The sequence below is a fragment of the Camellia sinensis genome, chromosome 7 (genome assembly GCF_055761805.1).
Source record: "Camellia sinensis isolate YWXY chromosome 7, ASM5576180v1, whole genome shotgun sequence".
NCBI classification, from domain to species: Eukaryota; Viridiplantae; Streptophyta; class Magnoliopsida; order Ericales; family Theaceae; genus Camellia; species Camellia sinensis.
In genome coordinates this window covers 89,997,353-90,021,612 of record NC_138967.1, presented here as the reverse complement: position 1 = coordinate 90,021,612, position 24,260 = coordinate 89,997,353, and the positions used below count along the sequence as shown (strand labels likewise).

Here is a 24,260-nt window from a genome sequence, read left to right as displayed (position 1 = left end):
TTCATGGTGGCCTTGTGCAGGCCCCCTGTTTATCATGGACATGGCGCCTGAACAGGTTTTATGCGGTCTGTTTATTTGTTTAGGCTGTTCGATTAGGTTCTTGTGAGGTGTTTCTTTGGCCCGTCAAGTGGCTGTTGATGTAGCTTGGTTGCTGCTCCTTTTGGTGTTTTTGTTGCAGTAGTGGTAGGGCCTGGGGTATGCCCCTTGTAATCGTGTAATTTTTGTTTTGTTTTATTTATTCTTATTCACCCAAAAAAAAAAACTCACTCTAAGTAGATCAATCCTAAGAGAGAAGGTGTGTAGAGGGAGAGAAAACTCGTAACTAGGGTTTTGGAATCTGAAAGTGTATGAAAAACTGATCTAAAACACGCTGCTGCCTATTTAAACCTGACAGGCTCGCTCGAGCGAAGACTTGGTCGCTCGAGCGACCAGACACACGAAAACCTCGCTCGAGCGAAGAAAACCTCACCCGAGCTAAGAATGCAATGCTTCAAGTCTGCAACCCTGGAGCACGCTCGAGCGACAGAATGCTCGCTCGAGCAAGGAACTCGAAAACATACACCTCGCTCGCTCGAGCGAAGAAAATCTCGCTCGAGCGAATAAGCACTGCCCTCAAGTCTATACCAGACGCAGTCACTCGCTCGAGCGAAGCAAATCTGGATCGAGCCAGAGGACACAAAAACAAACCTCGCTCGAGCGACCAAATCCTGGCCCAAGCGACCAACCCAAAAACTGGACGGCAACACTTGGTTTACGAACCCAACCAACCTGAAACAAACCTGCCCAACACATCCTATAACTCCAAATGAGAAAATAAAGGACAACAACAACAAATAAACAATGACAGAATAAACGGAACCCAAGTCCGGATACAATAATCAAATGGGAAAAGACCGGGGTCGCTATACTTTCTCTCTCTAGAATCTAGAGAGAGAGAAGCACTCCCTAATTGCCTTTGGGGAATTCAAATTTATCCTTTTTTGAAGAAGAATGTTTCTATCCAACTTTCTCCGTCCTTCTCCATCCTTCTCTATTTCTTCTACGAACTAATTAGCTGAGGCCAGTAATTGTTTCATTAGCTTAAGTGGCCAAGTTTAACTGAAACTGACCTTGCTTAGCCTCCAAGAAAGTGAACTTTCTAAGTAAATGTAGGTTAACGGTATTAGTTTAATACAAGCACCTCATTTAATCTTTTCTAAAGTCCAAATGGTTGAATTTGAATTCCCTTTTACATTCTTCCGATTTCTTCTTCTGCCCTCTAACTTTCTCTTCCAAAAGAAAACCAAAACAAGCCGAATGTTACTCTCTAACTTTATCCGTGCTTCACCTTCCTTCTCCATTTTGTTGTGGGAACTAATTAGCTCGGACCACTAATTGTTTCATTAGCTTAAGTGGCCAAGTTTAACTAACACTAACCTAGCTTAGCCTCCAAGAAAGAGAATTTCCGGACTGATTGTAGCTTAATATTTTAGTTTAACTTAATCACCTCATTTAAGGTTCTCTAAATCATCAATGTGTTGAATTCTCAAGTCCAAACCGATGTTTTTGAATTTCTTTTGATTTTCTTCCTATTTCTTTTTCTTTTCGCTAACTTTCTATTCTTGCTCTCACACATAATGTTTCTCTGTAACTTTCTCCATCCTTCTCTATTTTATCCTCCAAAAAAGCAAATTTTCTAAGTAAATATGGAATAGCGGTATTAGAATGACGTAAGCACCACATTTATGCTTTTCTAAACGATGTAAGTGTTCAATTCTAAAGTCCAAATGGTTGAATTTGAATTCCCTTGTACATTCTTCCAATTTCCCCTTCTGTTCTCTAACTTTCTCTTCCAAAAGCAATCCAAACAAGCCCAATGTTTATCCCTAAGTTTCTTCGTGCTTCACCTACCACCCTTCTCCATTTTGTTGTAGGAACTAATTAGCTTAGGCCACTAGTTGTTTCATTAGCTTAAGTGGCCAAGTTTAACATAGGCTAAGCCTTTTTTGTCTTCAAGAAAGATAATTTTATGAGTAATTGTAACTTAACGATATTAGCTGAACCTAATCACCTCATTTAAGGATTTCTAAATCATCTAAGTGTTCAATTCTCAAGTCCAAAACGACGAATTTGTATTCCCTTTGGTTTTCTTTCGATTTCTTCATCTTTTCTCTTACTTTCTCTTCTAGCTCTCAAGATAATGTTTCTCTGTAACTTTCTCTGTCCTTCTCTATTTTGTTCTACGAACTAACTAGATTAGGCCACTAATTGTTTCATTAGCTTAAGTGGCCGACTTTAACCCAAACTAAGTTTGCTCAGTCTCCGAGAAAGAGAATTTTTTGATTAATGGTAACTTAACGATATTAGCTCTCATTTAAGGATTTCTAAATCATCTGAGGGTTCAATTCTCAAGCTGAAAACGATGAATTTAAATTCCCTTTGACTTTATATTTCTCTTCTTTCTTTTTTTTCTTCTTTTTTTTCCTCAAACGTTCTCTTTTGGCACTCAAGAATAATGTTTCCCCACAACTTTCTTCGTCTTTCTACATCCTTCTCTATTTTCATCAACGAACTAATTATATTAGGCCACTAATTGTTTCATTAGCTTAAGTGGCCAAGTTTAACTCAAACCAACCTTGCTTAGCCACCAAGAAAGAGAATTTCTTGAGTAATTGTTGCTTAACGATATTAGGCTAACTGAAGCACCTCGCTTAAGGTTTTCTTAGTCACTTAAGTGTTCAATTCTCGAGACCAAAAGGACGAATATGAATTCCCTTCGATTTTTTTTCTTATCTTTCATTCTTTTCTCTAACTTTCTTTTCTACCTTTGAAGAAGAATGTTTTTTTTTTGGGTAAGTAAGTCATAAAATAAATACAGTAAAATGTACAAGTTTACAAGGGGCATACCCCAGGTACGCCCTACAACAAACAAAAGACGAACAAAAACACCACAAAACTACCACTGGACATCTTACAACATATAACCACACTCGCAAAAGCGAAAGAACAGCAGAAAACAAACAGAACCCCACTTTGCCCATATATCCTTTTTGTCCCCAAGTAACCCCTCCCATCAGAGTAATAGATAGGAAGTTGGGGTGGATATATGGGCAAATAAACAAAAACACACCACAGACTCGAGAACAAAACAGACAAACACACAACACAAATGTAACAAACTAAACACCCAACAAGACTAATCGAGAATGATAACTGCCCCCGCTTGCTCCCAGTCTCTACCTCGGATGAAAGCATGGAATCCAATAAGCATCTCGCTTCTCAGAGCCGTGACATCCTAGCCACTCAACCAAAGCTATGACGAAGGAAAATATCTATCCCATGAAAGATCCTGGCTGAGTCACATGAAGCTTGCATAGTCAATCACCATAATCAACGATCTTGAGACGTTTAGTGAAAAAATAATAGCCCCGCTGCAACAAACCAATACATAGCCAACAAAACATGAGAGCAATCATCACATCCCCCAGTCCCTTCCGTGGTAAGCCCACGGTAGTGTCCCCTTCACTCCATGTCAGGCGTGGCAATATAATCAATTAGGATGGGTCACATGAAGACAAGAAGCGACCAGAAAACCGGTAGCTATCCTCCCGCTCATCTCCCAGTCTCTAACTCGGCTAGTTATCGAACCACTATTCCCCAAAGCAGTGACTCCCCAATCACTCTTGGTGGAGATGGCTCAAAACCACCCTAATATCGAGTCACATGAGGATCACACGATCAATCATCATGAAGTAACCGACTACAAAAGGTCCGCTGCATTGTGGCTAATCAAAAATTAAAGGCCCACCAATTTCCAAACAAAAACCACTCATCCACTTGGATTTAACAATAACAAAGAAGCATAGCCCATGCAAAATGTTATCCACACAAAAGAGCCAATCAAAATCCAACTTACTCACCACACATCTCCCAGTTCCAGCAATGGCAAATTCCACACCTCAATTCCCCATGGTAGTGTCCCCCTCACTCCACACCAGAAGAGGTCAGAGAACTGCACTAAGCCGAATCACATGAATATGTACGGATCATTAATCAAATAACGAAAAAACCAAGTATAGTAGACAACAGAATTCATGGACTAAACAAATTTCTATTTTACTTTAATTGGCCGTGGACCCACAGATTTCTCCACAAATTAGCCACGGCCCAAAAAGAGCTAAACAGCCACGGCCAAGATCAAATATACCAGCCCAATCACTAAATAAAACCATGGTTGCAAAATTGGGCCCCACTCTCAAAATACCACAAAAAGCTACAGGTGGATTCCAATAAATAAGAGATATATATAAATATTATATATACCACACTAAATAATTGGCCCCACCGAATTCTTCATATAAACATATCTCCACAAAAATGGCCCCACCAATTACCAATAACCCGTGGGCTCAAACTTCACCCAGACCAATACATATATTTGCCAAAAACCCACCCACATGGAAAAAAGTTGAGTTTCCTCCAAAAATCTACCACGTGGTGGAACACCAAACAACTTTCACTGCACTCGAACATATATATAATAGACATATTATAATTCTTTAAAGAAGAGAACAAACTTAGCTTTTACCACCTCAACAGACAAACAGCCGTCCCTAGTTTGTCCATAGCAGTCAGTCACCCCAGAAAAAAGGCGGCCCACGTGATCTGACTCAAGCACATTACCTTCCCTATAGCTACACGGTACCACACATGAAACAAGCCCACCGCAAATGACGCCCGTGGAACAACGCCATTAGGAAAAACAAAGAAAAGCTTGCAGCAGAAATTCCGCACATGACCTCCAAGCAGAAACCAATACACATGGTTTTAGAAAACCGTGGGCAACAAAACCGACGGTAATTTTAAAACAAATTGAGACCAACTTTCATAACACGTGGTCTGTTGCACCACGCCTATGACACCAGCTCTGTACCCAAAATATTGAACTCACGCATACAACAAGCCGTGGCTTACACGCTCTGCTGTAGAACCTCCACAAAAGCAACAACGCCGGCGAACACAAGACCGGCGACGGTAAAGAAAACCAGCAAGTGTCTCACTCTTTTTCTGTAGCCAAACACGTTGGATCCACATTGCGCGCCTAAGTGCGTTACTCAACTCGAACACCAGCCACGGAGCTACACGTAGGCTGTAACGTCTTTGTCTCCAAAACCCACAATATCAGCGCCAATGATTCGCTAAAACCAGCACCGGAGAAAAACGCAGCTCCGGCGGTATCGCCTAACAGAACCACCACCGGTGGAAAACAACACCTCCGGCGCAAAACGTAACTGCACAACCGGAGAAACAATCAAGGCAACCAGAAATTTGCATCGGTCAGACACCGGCGAAGCCAAACCCATGCACACTGTAACTCAGTTCCAGCTACACAGATAAACACGCAACGCACCACCTCCGCTAACTCCAACGACTGAGACACCACCGAATGGCTTAACAAAAACGTCGACCACCAGACTGGTAATCGTAGGACCACCGGACTGGTTTATCGCAAAAACATGGGACCATCTCCAACGGCAATCAAGGCTTCACAACCACCATGAAAACAGCACCCAAACACACCCACTGAATCTGAGAAAACCCACTAAACCCTCATCAAGTAGATACTCTACCGACGAAGATGGGATAGTTAAACCCAGATACAAACCATCAAACCAAGACCCTCAAGGGTTCCACGGCTACCAACGGGAAGGAGCTTTCTCTCTCTAGAATCTAGAGAGAGAGAAGCACTCCCTAATTGCCTTTGGGGAATTCAAATTTATCCTTTTTTGAAGAAGAATGTTTCTATCCAACTTTCTTCGTCCTTCTCCATCCTTCTCTATTTCTTCTACGAACTAATTAGCTGAGGCCAGTAATTGTTTCATTAGCTTAAGTGGCCAAGTTTAACTGAAACTGACCTTGCTTAGCCTCCAAGAAAGCGAACTTTCTAAGTAAATGTTGGTTAACAGTATTAGTTTAATACAAGCACCTCATTTAATCTTTTCTAAAGTCCAAATGGTTGAATTTGAATTCCCTTTTACATTCTTCCGATTTCTTCTTCTGCCCTCTAACTTTCTCTTCCAAAAGAAAACCAAAACAAGCCGAATGTTACTCTCTAACTTTATCTGTGCTTCACCTTCCTTCTCCATTTTGTTGTGGGAACTAATTAGCTCGGACCAGTAATTGTTTCATTAGCTTAAGTGGCCAAGTTTAACTAACACTAACCTAGCTTAGCCTCCAAGAAAGAGAATTTCCGGACTGATTGTAGCTTAATATTTTAGTTTAACTTAATCACCTCATTTAAGGTTCTCTAAATCATCAAAGTGTTGAATTCTCAAGTCCAAAACGATGTATTTGAATTTCTTTTGATTTTCTTCCTATTTCTTTATCTTTTCACTAACTTTCTATTCTTGCTCTCACGTATAATGTTTCTCTGTAACTTTCTCCATCCTTCTCTATTTTGTCCTGGGAACTATGTGGATTAGGCCACTAATTGTTTCATTCGCTTGAGTGGGCAAGTTTAACTCAAACTAAGCTTAGCCTCCAAGAAAAAGAATTTCCGGATAAATTGTAGCTTAACGATATTATTTGAACATAATCACCTCATTTAATGTTTTCTAAATCATCTAAGTGTTGAATTCTCAAGTCCAAAACGATGAAATTGAATTCCCTTTGATTTTCATCCTATTTCTTCTTCTTCTTCATTTTCCTGACACTCAAAAATAAGGTTTCCCCGTAACTTTCTCCGTCCCTCTACATCCTTCTCTATTTTCATTAACGAACTAATTTGCTTAGGTCACTAATTGTGTCATTAGCTTAAGTGGCCAAGTTTAACTCAAATTAACCTTGCTTATTAGCCACCAAGAAAGAGAATTTTATGAGTAATTGTTGCGTAACGATATTAGTTTAACTTATGCACCACGTTTAAGGTTTTCTTAGTCACTTCAGTGTTCGATTGTCGAGTCGAACAGGATGAATATATGAGTTCCCTTTGATTTTTTTCTTATTTCTCTTTCTTTTCTCTAACTTTCTCTTCTACCTCTGAAGAAGAATATTTCTATCCAACTTTCTCCGTCCTTCTCCATCCTTCCCTATTTCATTAGCTTAAGTGGCCAAGTTTAACTCAAACTGACCTTGCTTTGCTTTCAAGAAAGCAAACTTTCTATGTAAATGTAGGTTAACGGTATTAGTTTAATACAAGCACCTAATTTAATCTTTTCAAAATGACATAAATGCTCAATTAAGTAGCCAAGCTTAACTCAAGCTGACCTTGCTTATCCTCCAAAAAAGCAAATTTTCTAAGTAAATATGGAATAGGGGTATTAGCATGACGTAAGCACCACATTTATGCTTTTCTAAACGATGTAAGTGTTCAATTCTAAAGTCCAAATCGTTGAATTTGAATTCCCTTGTACATTCTTCCAATTTCCCCTTCTGTTCTCTAACTTTCTCTTCCAAAAGCAATCCAAACAAGCCCATTGTTTATCCCTAAGTTTCTTCGTGCTTCACCTACCACCCTTCTCCATTTTGTTGTAGGAACTAATTAGCTTAGGCCACTAGTTGTTCCATTAGCTTAAGTGGCCAAGTTTAACATAGGCTAAGCTTTTTTTGTCTTCAAGAAAGATAATTTTCTGAGTAATTGTAACTTAACGATATTAGTTTAACTTAAGGACCTCATTTAAGGTATTCTAAATCATCTAAGTGTTCAATTCTGAAGTCCAAAACGACGAATTTGTATTCCCTTTGATTTTCTTTCGATTTCTTCATCTTTTCTCTAACTTTCTCTTCTAGCTCTCAAGAATAATGTTTCTCTGTAACTTTCTCCGTCCTTCTCTATTTTGTTCTAGGAACTAACTAGATTAGGCCACTAATTTTTTCATTAGCTTAAGTGGCCGACTTTAACCCAAACTAAGTTTGCTCAGTCTCCGAGAAAGAGAATTTTTTGATTAATGGTAACTTAACGATATTAGTTGAACCTAATCACCTCATTTAAGGATTTCTAAATCATCTGAGGGTTCAATTCCCAAGTAGAAAACGATGAATTTAAATTCCCTTTGACTTTTAATCATATTTCTCTTCTTTTTTTTTTTCTTCTTTTTTTTCCTCAAACGTTCTCTTCTGGCACTCAAGAATAATGTTTCCCCGCAACTTTCTTCGTCCTTCTACATCCTTTTCTATTTTCATCAACGAACTAATTATATTAGGCCACTAATTGTTTCATTAGCTTAAGTAGCTAAGTTTAACTCAAACCAACCTTGCTTAGCCACCAAGAAAGAGAATTTCCTGAGTAATTGTTGTTTAACGATATTAGGCTAACCGAAGCACCTCGCTTAAGGTTTTCTTAGTCACTTAAGTGTTCAATTCTCGAGACCAAAAGGACAAATATGAATTCCCTTCGATTTTTTTTCTTATTTTTTTTTTCTTTTCTCTAACTTTCTTTTCTACCTTTGAAGAAGAATGTTTCTATCCAACTTTCTCCATCCTTCTCCATCCTTCTCTAATTCTACGAACTAATTAGCTGAGGCCAATAATTGTTTCATTAGCTTAAGTGGCCAAATTTAACTGAAACTGACCTTGCTTTTTTTTTTTGGGTGAATAAGAAATAATATAAAACAGAAAGATTTACAAAAATACAAGGGGCATACCCCAGGCCCTAACAACAAAAGAACAACACGAGCCTCAGCCCACAGTCACCGAAGCCCAAAGAAACACAAACAAAAAAACTGGACCAGACCTAGGAGCTACATCCGAATATTAGGAGAGCCAAATGAAAACTTAGCCAATCGAACTGTACAAAGGCCATATCCTATGATGAATAGGGACCTTGTACAGAAGACAAAACCAGCAGTCAACAAGCACCACTACAATAGTCAAAAACTCCCTACACAGCCCGTAGGGGTGGGCACCATCACACCCACAAAACCTCCCTACACAACCCGTAGGGATAGGCACCTGTAACAAAATAAATATAATACAAAAATAGTAACCCAAACAAACCGAAGTGATGAACCAAGAGGGGCCCATCCTACCGAATTGCTCAAAAAACCTGTTACACGAGACACCAAAGAACACATGAAACCTCCTACACAACCCGTAGGAGTAGGCAGACAGCAAACTACAACTGTGTACAAGTAAAAATAAAAAGAAAGACCACTGATTAGCTCCCACCTGTAGCATAGCAAGGCGCTTGAAGACCATGGTACATACACACCTTGCCAACCAAGGTTGTTAAGATCGGGATCCTACATAGGATCGTTTTGGGGGTCTGGAGGATCGGATCGTAGGATCGGATCGGGGATCGTAAGATCCTACTAAAACGATGAAAAAATGCAATTATTCTTATATGTCTAACTAATACTATCAAAATACATATAAAATGACCCAAAAAAACTTGAGAATGTAGCTCAAATGGTAGAGCTCTCATACTTATGAGCAGATCGAGGTTCAAATCCTCGCATTCTCACTTGTGCACTAACAATAATCAATTCAAATATACATTTTACACATTTTTTTAAACAAAGAAAACATAATAAAAAAAGGTGGCCATTCAAGTTGTCATTCAAACATTTTCCTCAAATCTTAACAAAAGAACATACTACAAGAAAATAGCAATTCAACTTCAAGTCTTCAAGTTAACACTTGCACAACATTGATATCCTTAACAAAACAAACTAAAATAAGAGAAGAATAAATAAACAAGAGGCTAAAACAAGTCATCATCTTCATCGCCGAAATCATCATTGCCACAATCAACAACATTGTCGATCTCATTGTCTCCCTCATCTTCATCATCACCCACAGTGTCACCCAACTCCTCAATGTCATCATCACTAATAGTAGCATCATCAAAGTCATCATCAAAATCCCTTGGAGCATTCATGTTGTCATCCATATCATCATCATCACTTACTTCATGAATTTCATTGACATTTTCTCCAATATGGTCACGACCTAAGTTGAAGAAAAAAAAAAATCCAAATTAAATCCAAATTGCAACTTCTAATTAAAACTAAAAGATGTATCATGTACCTAGACTTACATGCTTGTTCCAAATCCCTTGCAAGAGCATCTGCCTCTTCATCCTCTGAATGACATCCATGTCGAGCATTCCTATCAAGCACATGCAACCAATTTCCTTCTCTTGGAAGAGTCGGATTCTCTTTCTCTGTTATCCACTCATCGTCTGATGGAACATCATCCAAACATAATGGATTCATGATTGATTGTCTATTCTTGTGCCTTTGTCCCAGTTTCAAATTGTACATCACAAAGACCAAGTCATTCATTCTCTTTTGGTGTAAACGATTCCTCCGCTTTGAGTGTACCATCTCAAAAGCACTCCAATTGCGCTCACACCCCGATGAACTGCATGTTAGACTTAATACCCTGATTGCAAACCTCTTCAACTCGGGACATTCATCACCAAAAGAGTCCCACCAATCCCCTACATCGAAATTTTAATTAAGTAGTTCAAAATTTAAAGTTCTTCAAAACAAATAATCATAACATAAGATTGATAGATACAACTTACAAATCAACTTAGGGTAAAAATAAATAACCTGGAGATTTCTTTTTTCTAGTCAAGATTGCATTTTGTATACCAAAGAGTCCTCTTGCATTCTTGAATGCATCAATTTGCAAATCTATCTTCACCCTCTCATTAGTGTCAGGGACCATTTTTTCAAGACATTTGTACAACCCAATTTTAATCTCTGCATCAGCTTGAAAATTGGGACTATAATGAAGCTGACGGTTCAAGAAGTATGCTGCAGCATGCAATGGGTGATGGAGTTGGGTTTCCCATCTTCTATCAATGATGGCCCATATAGGATCATAGCTGACACAATTTAATAAATGTTATTAATGAATAAATAAATAGTTTATGGAAATAGTATTAAAGAGTAAATAAATAGCCAACACTAAATAAAAAGTTTACCATCTCATGATATTATTGAAATTCTTTTGAATTTCCTCTTTCGCACGATCCATTGCTTCATAAATGAATCCCATTGCCGGATGCTCATCCGAATCCACCAACCTAAGTACCTTAATGAGAGGTACTGCAGCCTTCAAGCAGGTAGAAACACCCTTCCAAAAATATCGATTGTCCAAAACAATATTTTCAATTTTTTTCCCCTTTTCAGACTTCGCAAATTTACTATTCCTCCACTTGTTTGATGTAAATAGAGAGAACAATGCACCTTTTTGCTCATGAAGACGTCTCAATGTCAAGTAAGAGGTAGCAAACCGAGTTACCGCAGGCCTTATAAGTTCAATGTCTTTGGTAAACTCCTTCATCCAATGAATAAGATTGGTTCTTGAATAAATGTATGCCACAATCTTTTTTCCTTTACCAATTGTAACACGATGAACTTGTATTTCCTTCTCAAAATCTTCTAACATCAAATCTATGCAATGGGCGGCACAAGGAGTCCAAAACAAGCCTTTTCTTTTATCCATTAACATTTGTCCCGCCAATTTATAATTAGAAGCATTGTCAGTTACAACTTGTACAACATTTTCTTCTCCAACCTTCTCAACAACCTCATCTAACATCTCAAAAACCTTTTCACCCGTTTTTGAAATGTCGGATGTATCTAGTGATGACAAGAAAATAGTTCCATTAGGGCTATTCACAAGAAAATTACATATGGATCTTCTCTTTCTATCTGACCATCCATCCGACATAATTGTACATCCGGTCTTCTTCCATTGTTCCTTAAACTCATCAACCAATTGTAGAGTCTCATGCACTTCTTTTTTTAAAAATGTCACCCTAATTTCATGGTAAGATGGTGGCACAAGTCCTTTTCCATAATCCCCAATCTTCTTAACCATGAGTGGAAATATAGGGTTGTTCACACAATTAAAAGGAATTGCACTAGTGTAAAAAAAACGAGCTATGGTTTGACAAACATCATCTCTCTCTTCTTTCTTGAACATTTGATTGAGAGTTTTTTGATTTTGACGTCCAGATTTCTTCATCACAAATTTATCTATGGCACCCACCCTTTTTTGTTTGTTTTGATGATGATATGCTAATAGTTCCACCTCCTCTTCAGAATCATCACCAACATCAAACATCTTTCTCTTTTTATTTTGAGACTCTAATGTTTGAGTTCTTAAAAGACTCATGAACTTTCCTCTAACATCTTCTGGGACTTGAGGACATGGCTCAACATTTTGATGAGTACAAGCTAAATGATGTTTTAATCTATATATACCTCCCGATCGAGTCACATTACAATACTTGCATTGTTCCTTTTTTGGTTGCAGCATCTATTTCAATTCCATGTTCCCAACCAGGATCCGTTCGGTTACCCGCAACATTTTTCCTCTTCCTCCCTCTTCCAGAACCAGAGGCAGACATTGTTAACTCAATTGACAAACCTACAATCATATATTGAATATCACTGAATCAATTGACTACAATTTACAATTTGATAGTTGTGAAATATCAGAGAGAAAAAAGTCGAGTTACATTCAAAAATAAATTGATTACAATAGTAATACCATGATGCCCTACAAAGGCCTCATTGAAATTATAGATAAGGATAAATTAGAATTTAGAAGTTAATTGGAGAAGATGAAGAATCTTAGGCTAGCACACAAATCTAATAGAAAGTGACCACCACCACTTATGTAACAGTGAACATGGAGAGACATTTTCCCTCTAATCTGACCTTCTTCCACTCTGTGATCACTTCATCTCTCTATAATTTATGATACCATCCCTTTAATTTACAAATTACAAGTTACAATTACAAATTATGTTACAAATTAGAATTACAAAGGGGGAAAAAAAAAAGGGGAATGAGAACAAACCTGCATAAAATGAAGCTGTGGTACACTGGTATGTATGTATCTGCGCACTTTTCCTTGGTGCTATCTGCAAAATAAATTACAAGTTAAAAATTAATTTAATTAGGTTGACAGGAAAATGGAAAAATGGAAGAAGGAGAAAAATGGAAGACGAAGTGGAAAAGGGGGAAAAAAAAGGGGGAATGAAGGTCAGAAAAATGGAAGAAGAGGGAAAAAAAAAGGCAGCAGCAGAGGAAAAAGAAGATGGAGGAGAGGAAGAAAAGGAGTCGAAGAAGACAAACAGAGGAGAAGAAGAAGTCGAATAGAGGAGAAGAGAAGGACTCGAAGCACAGAAAAGAAGAGAAGAATGAGTCGAACTGAGAAGAAGAAGAAGAAGAAGAAGAAGAAGAAGAAGAAGAAGAAGAAGAAGAAGAAGAGAAGACGAAGCAGAAGAAGCATACCTGGAGCAGTGGAATCTGGATGGAGGCTGGATCGATGGAGGCTGCTCAGCAATTTTCCCCCAATATTTTGCCCTAATCTTATGTCGTAAGTGTTTAGAAGACACAGAAGTTGCATCAAACCTGTAATAAAAGCATCAGAAAGGGCCAAAAGTAGGATCGTATAGGATCGCGATCCAAATACGATCCTACGATCCCATTAACGATCCTAACGATCCTGTTCCGATCCTGAGCAAAATACGATTCAGCATGCGATCTGGATCGATTCTCTAAAATTGGATCGTAGGATCGTACGATCCTACGATCCGGATCGCGATTTTAACAACCTTGCTGCCAACTGCCACCCAAATCTGAACAGCAATCAGCCACCACTCCTCCACAGCAAGAGAGAGATAAACTGTTAACAGCCTCAGGTAACTACGGAATAAGGAGTTACCACACCACCGAACCACGACATAAACCACAACCAGCCATGGATAGAAATTACCACCTCCGTAATGAAGATCATAAAGCAGCAGAAATAACAAGCACACTGTATAAGACCTCTCCACACTCGGCCCACAGTAGAAAACATTCTTACACTCCATATAGAACCTCACACCACTTGGCTCACACCTCACCAGATTCCTCAATAGAACAAGATAGGTAGTATAGTTGAAAGCTCCATAAACCTGCATAAAACATATATAATATATAATAAATGTTAGAGCAAAACATGTATACTGTCTCCCTTCACTCAACCCACAGTGGCATAGAATATTTTGCTTGCTCACATCACTCAACCCTCCAATCAGCCACTTCAATGGTATAGGATTCATCATAACCAGATAAGAAAGGAAAGAATCTACAAAAGAACACCCAATTAGTAAAACCCCACAGTATATGCTCACCATCACTCGACCCTAATTGTAGGTGAACTCACACCACTCATTCTCCTACCATCTGCAGTAGCATTGGTCGGCTGCATAATTTTGTAGGGAAGGTTCCATTTCTCCAAAAACCAGTGATCACCTGCAGAAAATTTAATGTTATCCAAAGAAAGGAGCCTACCCCTAACCATTTGGATAATAGAGTTAGTAACAACCTCTTCAGGTTTGTGGACCTTACTAAAGATTCTACTATTCCTCTCCATCCAAATGTGGTAGACAGTGCAGAGAAAAGACAACCTCAGAATCAGCATTTTCAAGGAATTACCACTGGTAGATTTAGTAGCAAACTCAACAGTGCCCAACCAAGACAGAGAAGGCCAGTTAGCATTACATTTGGCCATCATGCCACCCCAAACCCTAGAGGAAAAAATACACCTGAAAAAGAGATGGGAGTGATTCTCCTCAGGAGCTTGACAGAAAGGGCAACAAGGATTAGAGACAAGACCAAAAGATTGAAGCCTATCGCCAGTATTAAGTCTCTTGTTAATGGCCAACCAAACAATAAAACTAACCCTAGGGATTAAAGGGGGGCCCCAGATAAGTTTAAACCAAGGGACTTTAGGCCCTTTTTCCCTCCACCAATCCCAAACTGACTGGATAGAAAAAGTACCATCAGCAGTCAAGCTCCAAACCGGAGTGTCTGAAGAGCCCGGAGAAGGTAAGAGAGAAGAAGGAGTGGAGGAGATCCACTCCTTAATCTCCCAAGAATTAGAAACAGGCCACTTCCAAGAACAATTAGAGACAATAGAACTAACCTTTGAACTGTCAGGAAGGTTAGTATCATAAAGGATCCTAGGCCCAAACCTCTGCCAAAGAGAACCTAGAGGGTGCCAGTTGTCATGCCAAAGAAACACATTGTCACCTTTACCAATCTTAAATTTGATGAGAGGATAAATTAAGTTCCTAAGAGACAAGATTTTCCTCCAAACCCAAGACGGATCACTAGGGGTCTTAACGGACCAGAAACTCCTACCTTTGAGCAAGTAAGACTTAACCCATTGGCACCACATAGAGCAATCCCCGCCCGAAAACAAAAACCAAACATGTTTGGCTATAGCAGTCTTGTTCCAGATTTCCAGATCCTTAAAGCCAAGGCCGCCTTCACTTTTATTTCTGCAGATATACTTCCAAGCAATCTTAGCACTATGCTTTTTCATCTCAACCCCAGACCAAAAAAAAGATCTAAGAATACTCTCAATGTCGCTGACTATCTTCTTAGGAAGGATAAAAAGAGAGGACCAATACACCTGCATTGAAAACAGGATAGACTTTATGAGTTGGGCTCTACCAGCATAAGAGAGCAATTTATTGGTCCAACTTTTGATCCTCATGGTAATTCTCTCCACCAGAATATGGCAAACAGACACTTTAAGCTTTGTAGTGATTAAAGGCACACCAAGGTATCTAACCGGAAGGGAACCCTTAGTAAATTTTGCAATCTGAAGGATTTCCTCTCTAAGCTGTATCCTACAACCCGAGAAGAAAATGTTACTCTTACTAGGATTAGGAGTGAGGCCCGACAGATTTCTAAATTCCTCCAAACCCTGCATGATAAGATTAACAGTACCAGGGTCCCCTTTGCAAAAGATCATCAGATCATCAGCAAAACATAAATTGACAATTTTGGTTTTCTCACATCTCCAGTGGAATTTGAACAGGGGATTCCTAGACTTCTCAGCCAAAATCCTAGCAAGGACCTCCATAGCCACCACAAAAAGATACGGGGACATAGGGTCTCCTTGTCTTAACCCCCGAGCCCCTTTAAAGTACCACTGAAGGCTCCCATTAATACAGACCGAAAAGGAAGGGCTCGTGATACAAGCCTTTATCCAAGTAATCATGCAAGGAGGGAAAGCCATAGCTGTAAGAGTATCAATAATAAATTCCCACCTCACAGTATCATAAGCCTTCATAATGTCCACTTTCATGGCACACTTAGGAGTAAGGGACTTCCTATGGTAACCTCTCATAAGCTCTTGGGACAGGAAAATATTGTCCGAGATCCTTCTACCTTGGACAAAAGCAGATTGCACAGGATCAATCAGATCAGGGAGGGCCAATTTAAGTCTATTAGCTATGATCTTAGCAATGCATTTGTAGATTGTGTTACAACAAGAAATGGGTCTATAGTCACCAACATGCATAGGATTGGGAACTTTAGGAATGAGAGCAATGATGGTACTATTGACCTCAGAAAGAAGTTTACCAGTGTCAAAGAATGACTTGATGGCTAATGTGACATCCTTACCAACTATATCCCAAGAGTTTTTAAAGAACCCAGCGGAATACCCATCAGGACCGGGGGCTTTATTGGCTTTTAAAGACCAAAATACCTCATTGATTTCAGTCTCAGAAACATGTTTAGACATCAAGTCATATTGAGAAGGAGAGACTTTCTTATGCACCAAAGATTGAATTCTCTCAAAGCCATTATACTGGTCCACAAAGGGAGTGCCAAATAACTTGGTATATAAATTGACAAAAGAGGTGTGGATATCAGAACTGTTAGTAGACCTAGTACCATCACCCATGTCAACACTCAAAATTTTCCCTCTATTGATATTGCTCTTCACAGACCTAAAAAAGAATTTGCTATTTCTGTCCCCAAGCCCAAGCCATTGCACCCTGGATTTTTGAAGGGCAAGACTTTCTTCTAACTTACTAAGCTCAATGTATTTCTTCAACTCCTCTCTCTCCTGAACTTGCAACCCTTGTTCACAGGATCTTTATCCAGCTTATACTGGATCAGATCCAAATTAGCCTTAGCATTCTGAACACGAGTAGATATATCACTAAAATCCTTCTTGTTCAAAAGCTTAAGGCTAATTTTAAGATGCTTAAGTTTTTGACAGACTCTAAACATAGGAACGCCCCGGATATACTGCCCCCAAGTGTTAGAAACCGTACTCAGAAAATCTGGGTGTTGAGACCAGAAATCAAAGTATTTGAAGGGTTTCTTGAAGGAGCTCTTAGAAGCATTTATATTGACCACAACAGTGGAATGGTCAGATACGCCAGACGGAAGAAAGTTGGCAGTAGCCTTAGGAAATTTGTCCAGCCAAGCCTCATTAACCAGGACTCTATCAATTTTAGTAGCAATATAAGCCCCTTCACTCCTTTTGTTAGCCCATGTGAATTGGTAACCACCATAAGATAGGTCAGCCAACTCAGAGGCATTTACATAAGAATTAAATTCCTCATTTTCATTAGTCCAGTTAGAAGTGCCCCCATTTTTTTCCTGCTGGTATCTAATAGCATTAAAATCACCCAGAAAAACACAAGGAGCTTTGGATTTAACACGGGAGATATCATACATAGATTCAAAAAAAACCTTTCTCAGAGTGTGCTTATTTTCAGCATAGACAAAAGTTGCATAAAATATTTCATTGGAAGCCAATTCAACAACTTTACACAAAATATGCTGATCAGACATAGAAAGCATTTGAACATCACAAAAAACATTGTTCCAGCACACCCAGACTCTACCAGTTTTAGTTGGTTGTGAATTAGAGAGCATGGACCATTGACCAAAACATTTAACACAAATACTGCTCTCATTTAACTGTTTTATTTTAGTTTCCAAAACCCCCATGACATGAATATTTTCTTCAAGCACAAAGTTTTTAACTTCTTTTTGTTTAGAAGGATCATTCAATCCTCTAACATTCCAGGAAGCAATTTTGACATGCATAGGGACACAAAAAAAGAGTGACATAATCTACAACCAACTAAAACTGAATTACCTCTTCTTCTTCCTCTGGCTGCTACTACCTTTGCCAGAGGATTTATTCACCGGCTGGGATGGGGTAGCAGAGCTAGCATGCACCTTTCCAGCCTTAGTTTCCTTTATTACTGTGTCCACTACTTCAGCAGGAATTGGAACCACAATTTTTGCAATCTCAAAGATCCTCTTTTGAAACCTATCCACATCGCTGCTTTCAGAACTATGCTCTTCCTCGGATAAACTCTTATCACCCGAAGTCTCCTGAGTATCAAGGGATTAATCAGATGAGTCCACCCTTATAGTTGCAGGTTCAGTAGTTGGAGTTTCTTGATTTTCCACCACTGCAGACAAAGGTACAGAAACTGGGTCTGGGTCTGCCTCCACTTCTGGAATAGTTTCCAACTTAGGTTCACCCACCTTCCTCTTCCCCTTAGCTTGAACAGTGGTCCAGTCTTCTTCCTGAACAGTGATGTTTTCCTCAGAAGTCTTCTGGAGGGATATCAAATGAGCCACTTGTTTAGACACGCACTTTTCAGTGCTATGTCCAAATATTTGACAGTGTTGACACCGGGATGGCAGTCCCTGATATTCAGCTCGGATTAGAACAACATCATCAGCATGCCTAATTTGGAAGAAGGTTGGCAGTTTTGAGGTGGCCTCAATTTCCACGCAGACTCTAGCAAATGCCACCCTACTACCCCGTGCCGTAAGCTGGTCCATGAAAAGGGGGTTACCAATAGCACTGGCAATCCTACTCAGACCATCAGGATCCCAATATTCCAAAGGAATATTAAAAAATTTCACCCAGACAGGGATTTTGGTTGATTTATCTTTTGTTAGTTTCATCATCCTTTTCCACTGTTTCAGAATAAGGAGATAGCCACCTATATACCACGAGCCTCCTTCAAGAACTTCTCTGCAACAATCAGGAGTGTCGAAAATGAAGAACATAAATCCATCCCCATTAGTTAGAACCTCCTTGAGGCCCTTAGCTTTCCACAGTCCAAAAGCACTATTACGCAGATAGTTGTAACCCACCCCCTTGTCAACAAAATAACCCACAAGGCAGGAGTCCCATTTCTCAAGCGGATCAGTACGCGAAGGCATATTCACAACAACACTATCCTCAACAGTAGTAGGAGGGATATACCTGAGCTTGATATTTGAGCGGGTTGATGCAGCCGTGATGTTTGCCCAAGAGCGTTGTTCTGGGCCCTCATGCTCGATGGTCCTGTTCCCACCGCGACCTCCTCTCCCCCCACGATAACTTCCGCCCCCCCGAACGGCTCCTCCTTTTTTTTTGGGTGAATAAGAGATAAAATAGCAAACCAAAACAAGCTGAATGTTACTCTCTAACTTTATCCGTGCTTCACCTTCCTTCTCCATTTTGTTGTACGAACTAATTAGCTCGGACCACTAATTGTTTCATTAGCTTAAGTGGCCAAGTTTAACTAACACTAACCTAGCTTAGCCTCCAAGAAAGAGAATTTCCGGACTGATTGTAGCTTAATATTTTAGTTTAACTTAATCACCTCATTTAAGGTTCTCTAAATCATCAAAGTGTTGAATTCTCAAGTCCAAAACGATGTATTTGAATTTCTTTTGATTTTCTTCCTATTTCTTTTTCTTTTCGCTAACTTTCTATTCTTGCTCTCACGCATAATGTTTCTCTGTAACTTTCTCCATCCTTCTCTATTTTGTCCAGGGAACAATGTGGATTAGGCCACTAATTGTTTCATTCGCTTGAGTGGACAAGTTTAACTCAAACTAAGCTTACTTAGCCTCCAAGAAAAAGAATTTCCTGATAAATTGTAGCTTAACGATATTATTTGAACATAATCACCTCATTTAATGTTTTCTAAATCATCTAAGTGTTGAATTCTCAAGTCCAAAACGATGAAATTGAATTCCCTTTGATTTTCATCCTATTTCTTCTTCTTCTTCTTTTTCCTGACACTCAAAAATAAGGTTTCCCCGTAACTTTCTCCGTCCCTCTACATCCTTCTCTATTTTCATTAACAAACTAATTTGCTTTGGCCACTAATTGTGTCATTAGCTTAAGTGGCCAAGTTTAACTCAAATTAACCTTGCTTATTAGCCACCAAGAAAGAGAATTTTATGAGTAATTGTTGCGTAACGATATTAGTTTAACTTATGCGCCACGTTTAAGGTTTTCTTAGTCACTTCAGTGTTCGATTGTCGAGTCGAACAGGATGAATATATGAGTTCCCATTGATTTTTTTTCTTATTTCTCTTTCTTTTCTCTAACTTTCTCTTCTACCTCTGAAGAAGAATGTTTCTGTCATGACCCGAACCCGCCCCTATGGGTTAAGGACATAACCGGCCAGTAATCCTGGGATTACCTACGGCCTCAGACCAAAACAGACATATCTTGTCAGAGAAAAGGGGCCAAACGGAAGCAATAAATAAAAACTTTGTCCATAGAGCCGTGCTTATATGCACATAACAGACCACATTTAGTTACGTTAATAACCCACAGTTCAAAAGTACAGTTTCACAGAATTCATTACACACAGGATCATCCAAAACGAGTCAACCTATGACAGACCATTTACATAATTACATAAAGTCCCTACCGGCTAGACAAAACATAAATACATAGCTAAAGGCAAGGGTAGGTCTCAAGAGTGAGACGCAAGGCTGACTTCCTCAAAACTCGGATTTATCCTAGCAGACTTCACTGGGGCTGGGTTTGGACTTCCCTTGGCTCACCTACAAACACATGAATGAGCGTGAGCGATAGCCCAGTGAATAATATCAAATATAGCAGTTACATAACAATATGTAGAACAACATGCTCTAAACGGCCTTGGGCCCAATTCTTACTTCTATTTAACGAATATATATAACTATACGAAATTCAAAACAAGTAACTGTAGTTCTAAACATTCTGGCCTTCGGCCCATTCGGATTTCCATTCATAGCGAAACGGCCTTCGGCCCATTCACTTATGTCGAAACGGCCTTTGGCCCACTCTTTTATGTCAAAACGGCCTTTGGCCCACTCTTTCATACCAAAACGGCCTTCGGCCCACTCATTCATGTCAAAACGACCTTTGGTCCATTCATTTCCATCAAAACGACCTTTGGTCCATTCATTCTTATCGAAATGACCCTTGGTCCATTCATTTACATCAAAACGACCTTCGGTCCATTCGTTCTTATCAAACGACCTTCGGTCCATTTATACCAAAACGACCTTCGGTCCATTCCTATCAAAACGACCTTCGGTCCATTCATTTACTCCTGTCGGACTTTTGTCCACAATCCCAATTAACAACTTATAGAGTTTATAGGGGAATAACAATTGGACATTTGACAAGCTTTCAAATATTGATATTACTCACAGTGATCGGTTTGTGGATGCGCCCTTGAGCTTGATCCTACACATTTCATGAGTACAAAAGGGTCACTAACAGTTCAATCCGTTCTTTAATTCACATATTCCTCTTTAGGCTTTATTTTTATCTCAATAACTCATTTACAAGGTTTGACATATGCTTAAGAGTACTTACAAGTGAAAGAGAACGGAAAACGAAACACAGAACGCATAAACAAAATTTCAGAAAATAGGGTCCCCGCTCGAGCGTCGACTTATCCGCTCGAGCGGACCCTTAAGGCCTGCAAAAGTACTGGTTGCATGAAAATTACGCTCGAGCGTTAAATAGGGCGCTCGAGCGGAAGGCCTGTCTACAAAATTCCACGCTCGAGCGTGATATGCCCCGCTCGAGCGGACATCCAACTCTGCAAAAATGCTGGGAGCACGGTTTTCCCGCTCGAGCGGCCATTACCCCGCTCGAGCGGACATCGAAATTCTGGAAAACCCAGAACTGTGTTCTTGAGTTCCAACATCGAATTCAAGGGCCCCAAATGCATGATTTCGGCTCAAACTTCATATATATGTGTACTAACATGATATAGACACTAAATTACCACATATTGAAACTCAATTCCCATGAATCAATCACATGCAAACCCAACTTATACCAAACTTACTTCCAATACATTAAATTCATGCATTTAAGTTTCATATCTTCATCAATCATGCATGCATGTCAATTCTTGACTCCATTTCTATTCCAATCAATGCAAATGGTGTTCATTCTCATGGAACACAACAAAAACATGCTTGCATGTAGGATTTAACACTCATATACATGCTTGATTATGCAAAACCATGGTGATTCTATACATGCATGTGCATTTTAACTTCAATTCCATCAACTAGAGTACAACTCTTGTTCTTGATCACCAATTAACCTTTAATTCACAAAATCACAAGTTCAAACTCAAGAATTCATAAACAATCACTTACCTAGAAGCTCAATCTATGGTCAGTTCTTGAGTTGGACTTCAAATTCGTAGCCTTGGGCCAAAATTACACAACTTTCTCCCTCACTCTCTCTAACAGCCGACCTCCCCCCTTTCTTAGAGTTTGATCAGCCAAAAATGAAGGTATATGAGAGAATGAGGAGTGTAGTGCTCAAATACAAGAAGCCCCACTAGCCACATTTAAGATATTAAACAATTTGAGCCCAATGCCATTAAATAATTCAATTTAATCTGGCCCGAATCAATTTTTCGATTAAATTTCACCGTAGGCTCTAAAAATTATGCCAATCACAATGGCGTAATCAATTTCGGGTTCTATGGCCGATAAGGCCCTCAATTAAATTTCCAAAGCTGATTATTCAAACAGATATTCCTACGGTGAACAGATAAAACTTCAAAATCACATATATTCACATAATGGCACATAAAATCATGGTAAACACATAATCATACTCAGTTTAAGGACCAATTGGCATATTACGGAACAGGGGTATTACAGTTTCTATCCAACTTTCTCCGTCCTTCTCCATCCTTCCCTATTTCATTAGCTTAAGTGGCCAAGTTTAACTCAAACTGACCTTGCTTAGCTTTCAAGAAAGCAAACTTTCTATGTAAATGTAGGTTAACGGTATTAGTTTAATACAAGCACCTAATTTAATCTTTTCAAAATGACATAAATGCTCAATTAAGTAGCCAAGCTTAACTCAAGCTGACCTTGCTTATCCTCCAAAAAAGCAAATTTTCTATGTAAATATGGAATAGCGGTATTAGCATGACGTAAGCACCACATTTATGCTTTTCTAAACGATGTAAATGTTCAATTCTAAAGTCCAAATCGTTGAATTTGAATTCCCTTGTACGTTCTTCCAATTTCCCCTTCCGTTCTCTAACTTTCTCTTCCAAAAGCAATCCAAACAAGCCCAATGTTTATCCCTAAGTTTCTTCGTGCTTCACCTACCACCCTTCTCCATTTTGTTGTAGGAACTAATTAGCTTAGGCCACTAGTTGTTCCATTAGTTTAAGTGGCCAAGTTTAACAGAGGCTAAGCTTTTTTTCTCTTCAAGAAAGATAATTTTCTGAGTAATTGTAACTTAACGATATTAGTTTAACTTAAGGACCTCATTTAAGGTATTCTAAATCATCTAAGTGTTCAATTCTCAAGTCCAAAATGACGAATTTGTATTCCCTTTGATTTTCTTTCGATTTCTTCATCTTTTCTCTAACTTTCTCTTCTAGCTCTCAAGAATAATGTTTCTCTGTAACTTTCTCCGTCCTTCTCTATTTTTTTTTGGGTAAGTAAGTCATAAAAAAAAGACAATGAAATTTACACGTTTACAAGGGGCATACCCCAGGCACGCCCAACAACAAATAAAAAAACAAATATAACCAACATAAACTACCACTGCAACCCCTAAAAAATAGGGGGGACAAGCAAGAACAACAGAAATACAGAAAAATCCCAATTCTGCCCATATATCCTCTTTGTTCTCAAGTAACCCCTACCATCAGAGATAATAGATGGGAACTTGAGGTGGATATATGGGCAGTGATACACACAAAATAACACCACTAAGCTAATAAACAAAACAGACACAGACCAAACAACAACCCTCAAGCCGAGTCAAAGATAATAATCAGCCTCACAAGCCCTCAGTCTCTACTGCAGATAAAACATGGAATCCAATAAACAACACACTCCTCACAGCCGTGACATCCAAGCCACTTAACCCAAGCCATAACGGAGGATAAGATCTACCCCATGAGAAAACCCAGCAGAGTCACATGAAGCTAGCACGATAAAAAAAACCATAAGCCACGGACCAGGGAGTTGAAGTGAAAAAACAGTAGCCCCTCAGCAACAAGCCAATACACAGCCAACAAAATCATGAGATCAATCATCACATCCCCCAGTCCCATCCTTGGTAGATCACAAGCCTCAAACCCCACGGCAGTGGGCCCTACACTCCATGTCAGGCGCGGCAATACGATCAATTAGGACGGGTCACATGAAAACTAGAAG

General features: G+C 39.2%; 3 protein-coding genes across 3 annotated transcripts; all 3 read right to left on the bottom strand.

Annotated features, from left to right (window-relative positions):
• Positions 1-9,905: 9,905 nt before the first annotated feature.
• Positions 9,906-12,373, bottom strand: LOC114262327 (uncharacterized). The gene is made up of 3 exons (XM_082878581.1): positions 10,913-12,373; positions 10,536-10,813; positions 9,906-10,420 (listed from the first exon to the last, which is right to left on the bottom strand). The coding sequence occupies exons 1-3, from the start codon at positions 12,253-12,255 to the stop codon at positions 9,921-9,923; spliced, it is 2,121 nt and encodes a 706-aa protein (XP_082734707.1). The 5' UTR covers positions 12,256-12,373; the 3' UTR covers positions 9,906-9,920.
• Positions 12,354-16,695, bottom strand: LOC145795942 (uncharacterized). The gene is made up of 5 exons (XM_082880892.1): positions 14,175-16,695; positions 14,009-14,079; positions 13,530-13,906; positions 13,239-13,358; positions 12,354-12,366 (listed from the first exon to the last, which is right to left on the bottom strand). The coding sequence occupies exons 1-5, from the start codon at positions 16,693-16,695 to the stop codon at positions 12,354-12,356; spliced, it is 3,102 nt and encodes a 1,033-aa protein (XP_082737018.1).
• A 149-nt stretch (positions 16,696-16,844) lies between these two features.
• LOC145795941 (uncharacterized) lies at positions 16,845-19,274 on the bottom strand. Its single transcript, XM_082880891.1, has 3 exons — positions 18,246-19,274; positions 17,908-18,149; positions 16,845-17,823 (listed from the first exon to the last, which is right to left on the bottom strand). The coding sequence occupies exons 1-3, from the start codon at positions 19,272-19,274 to the stop codon at positions 16,845-16,847; spliced, it is 2,250 nt and encodes a 749-aa protein (XP_082737017.1).
• Between the last annotated feature and the right edge of the window lie 4,986 nt (positions 19,275-24,260).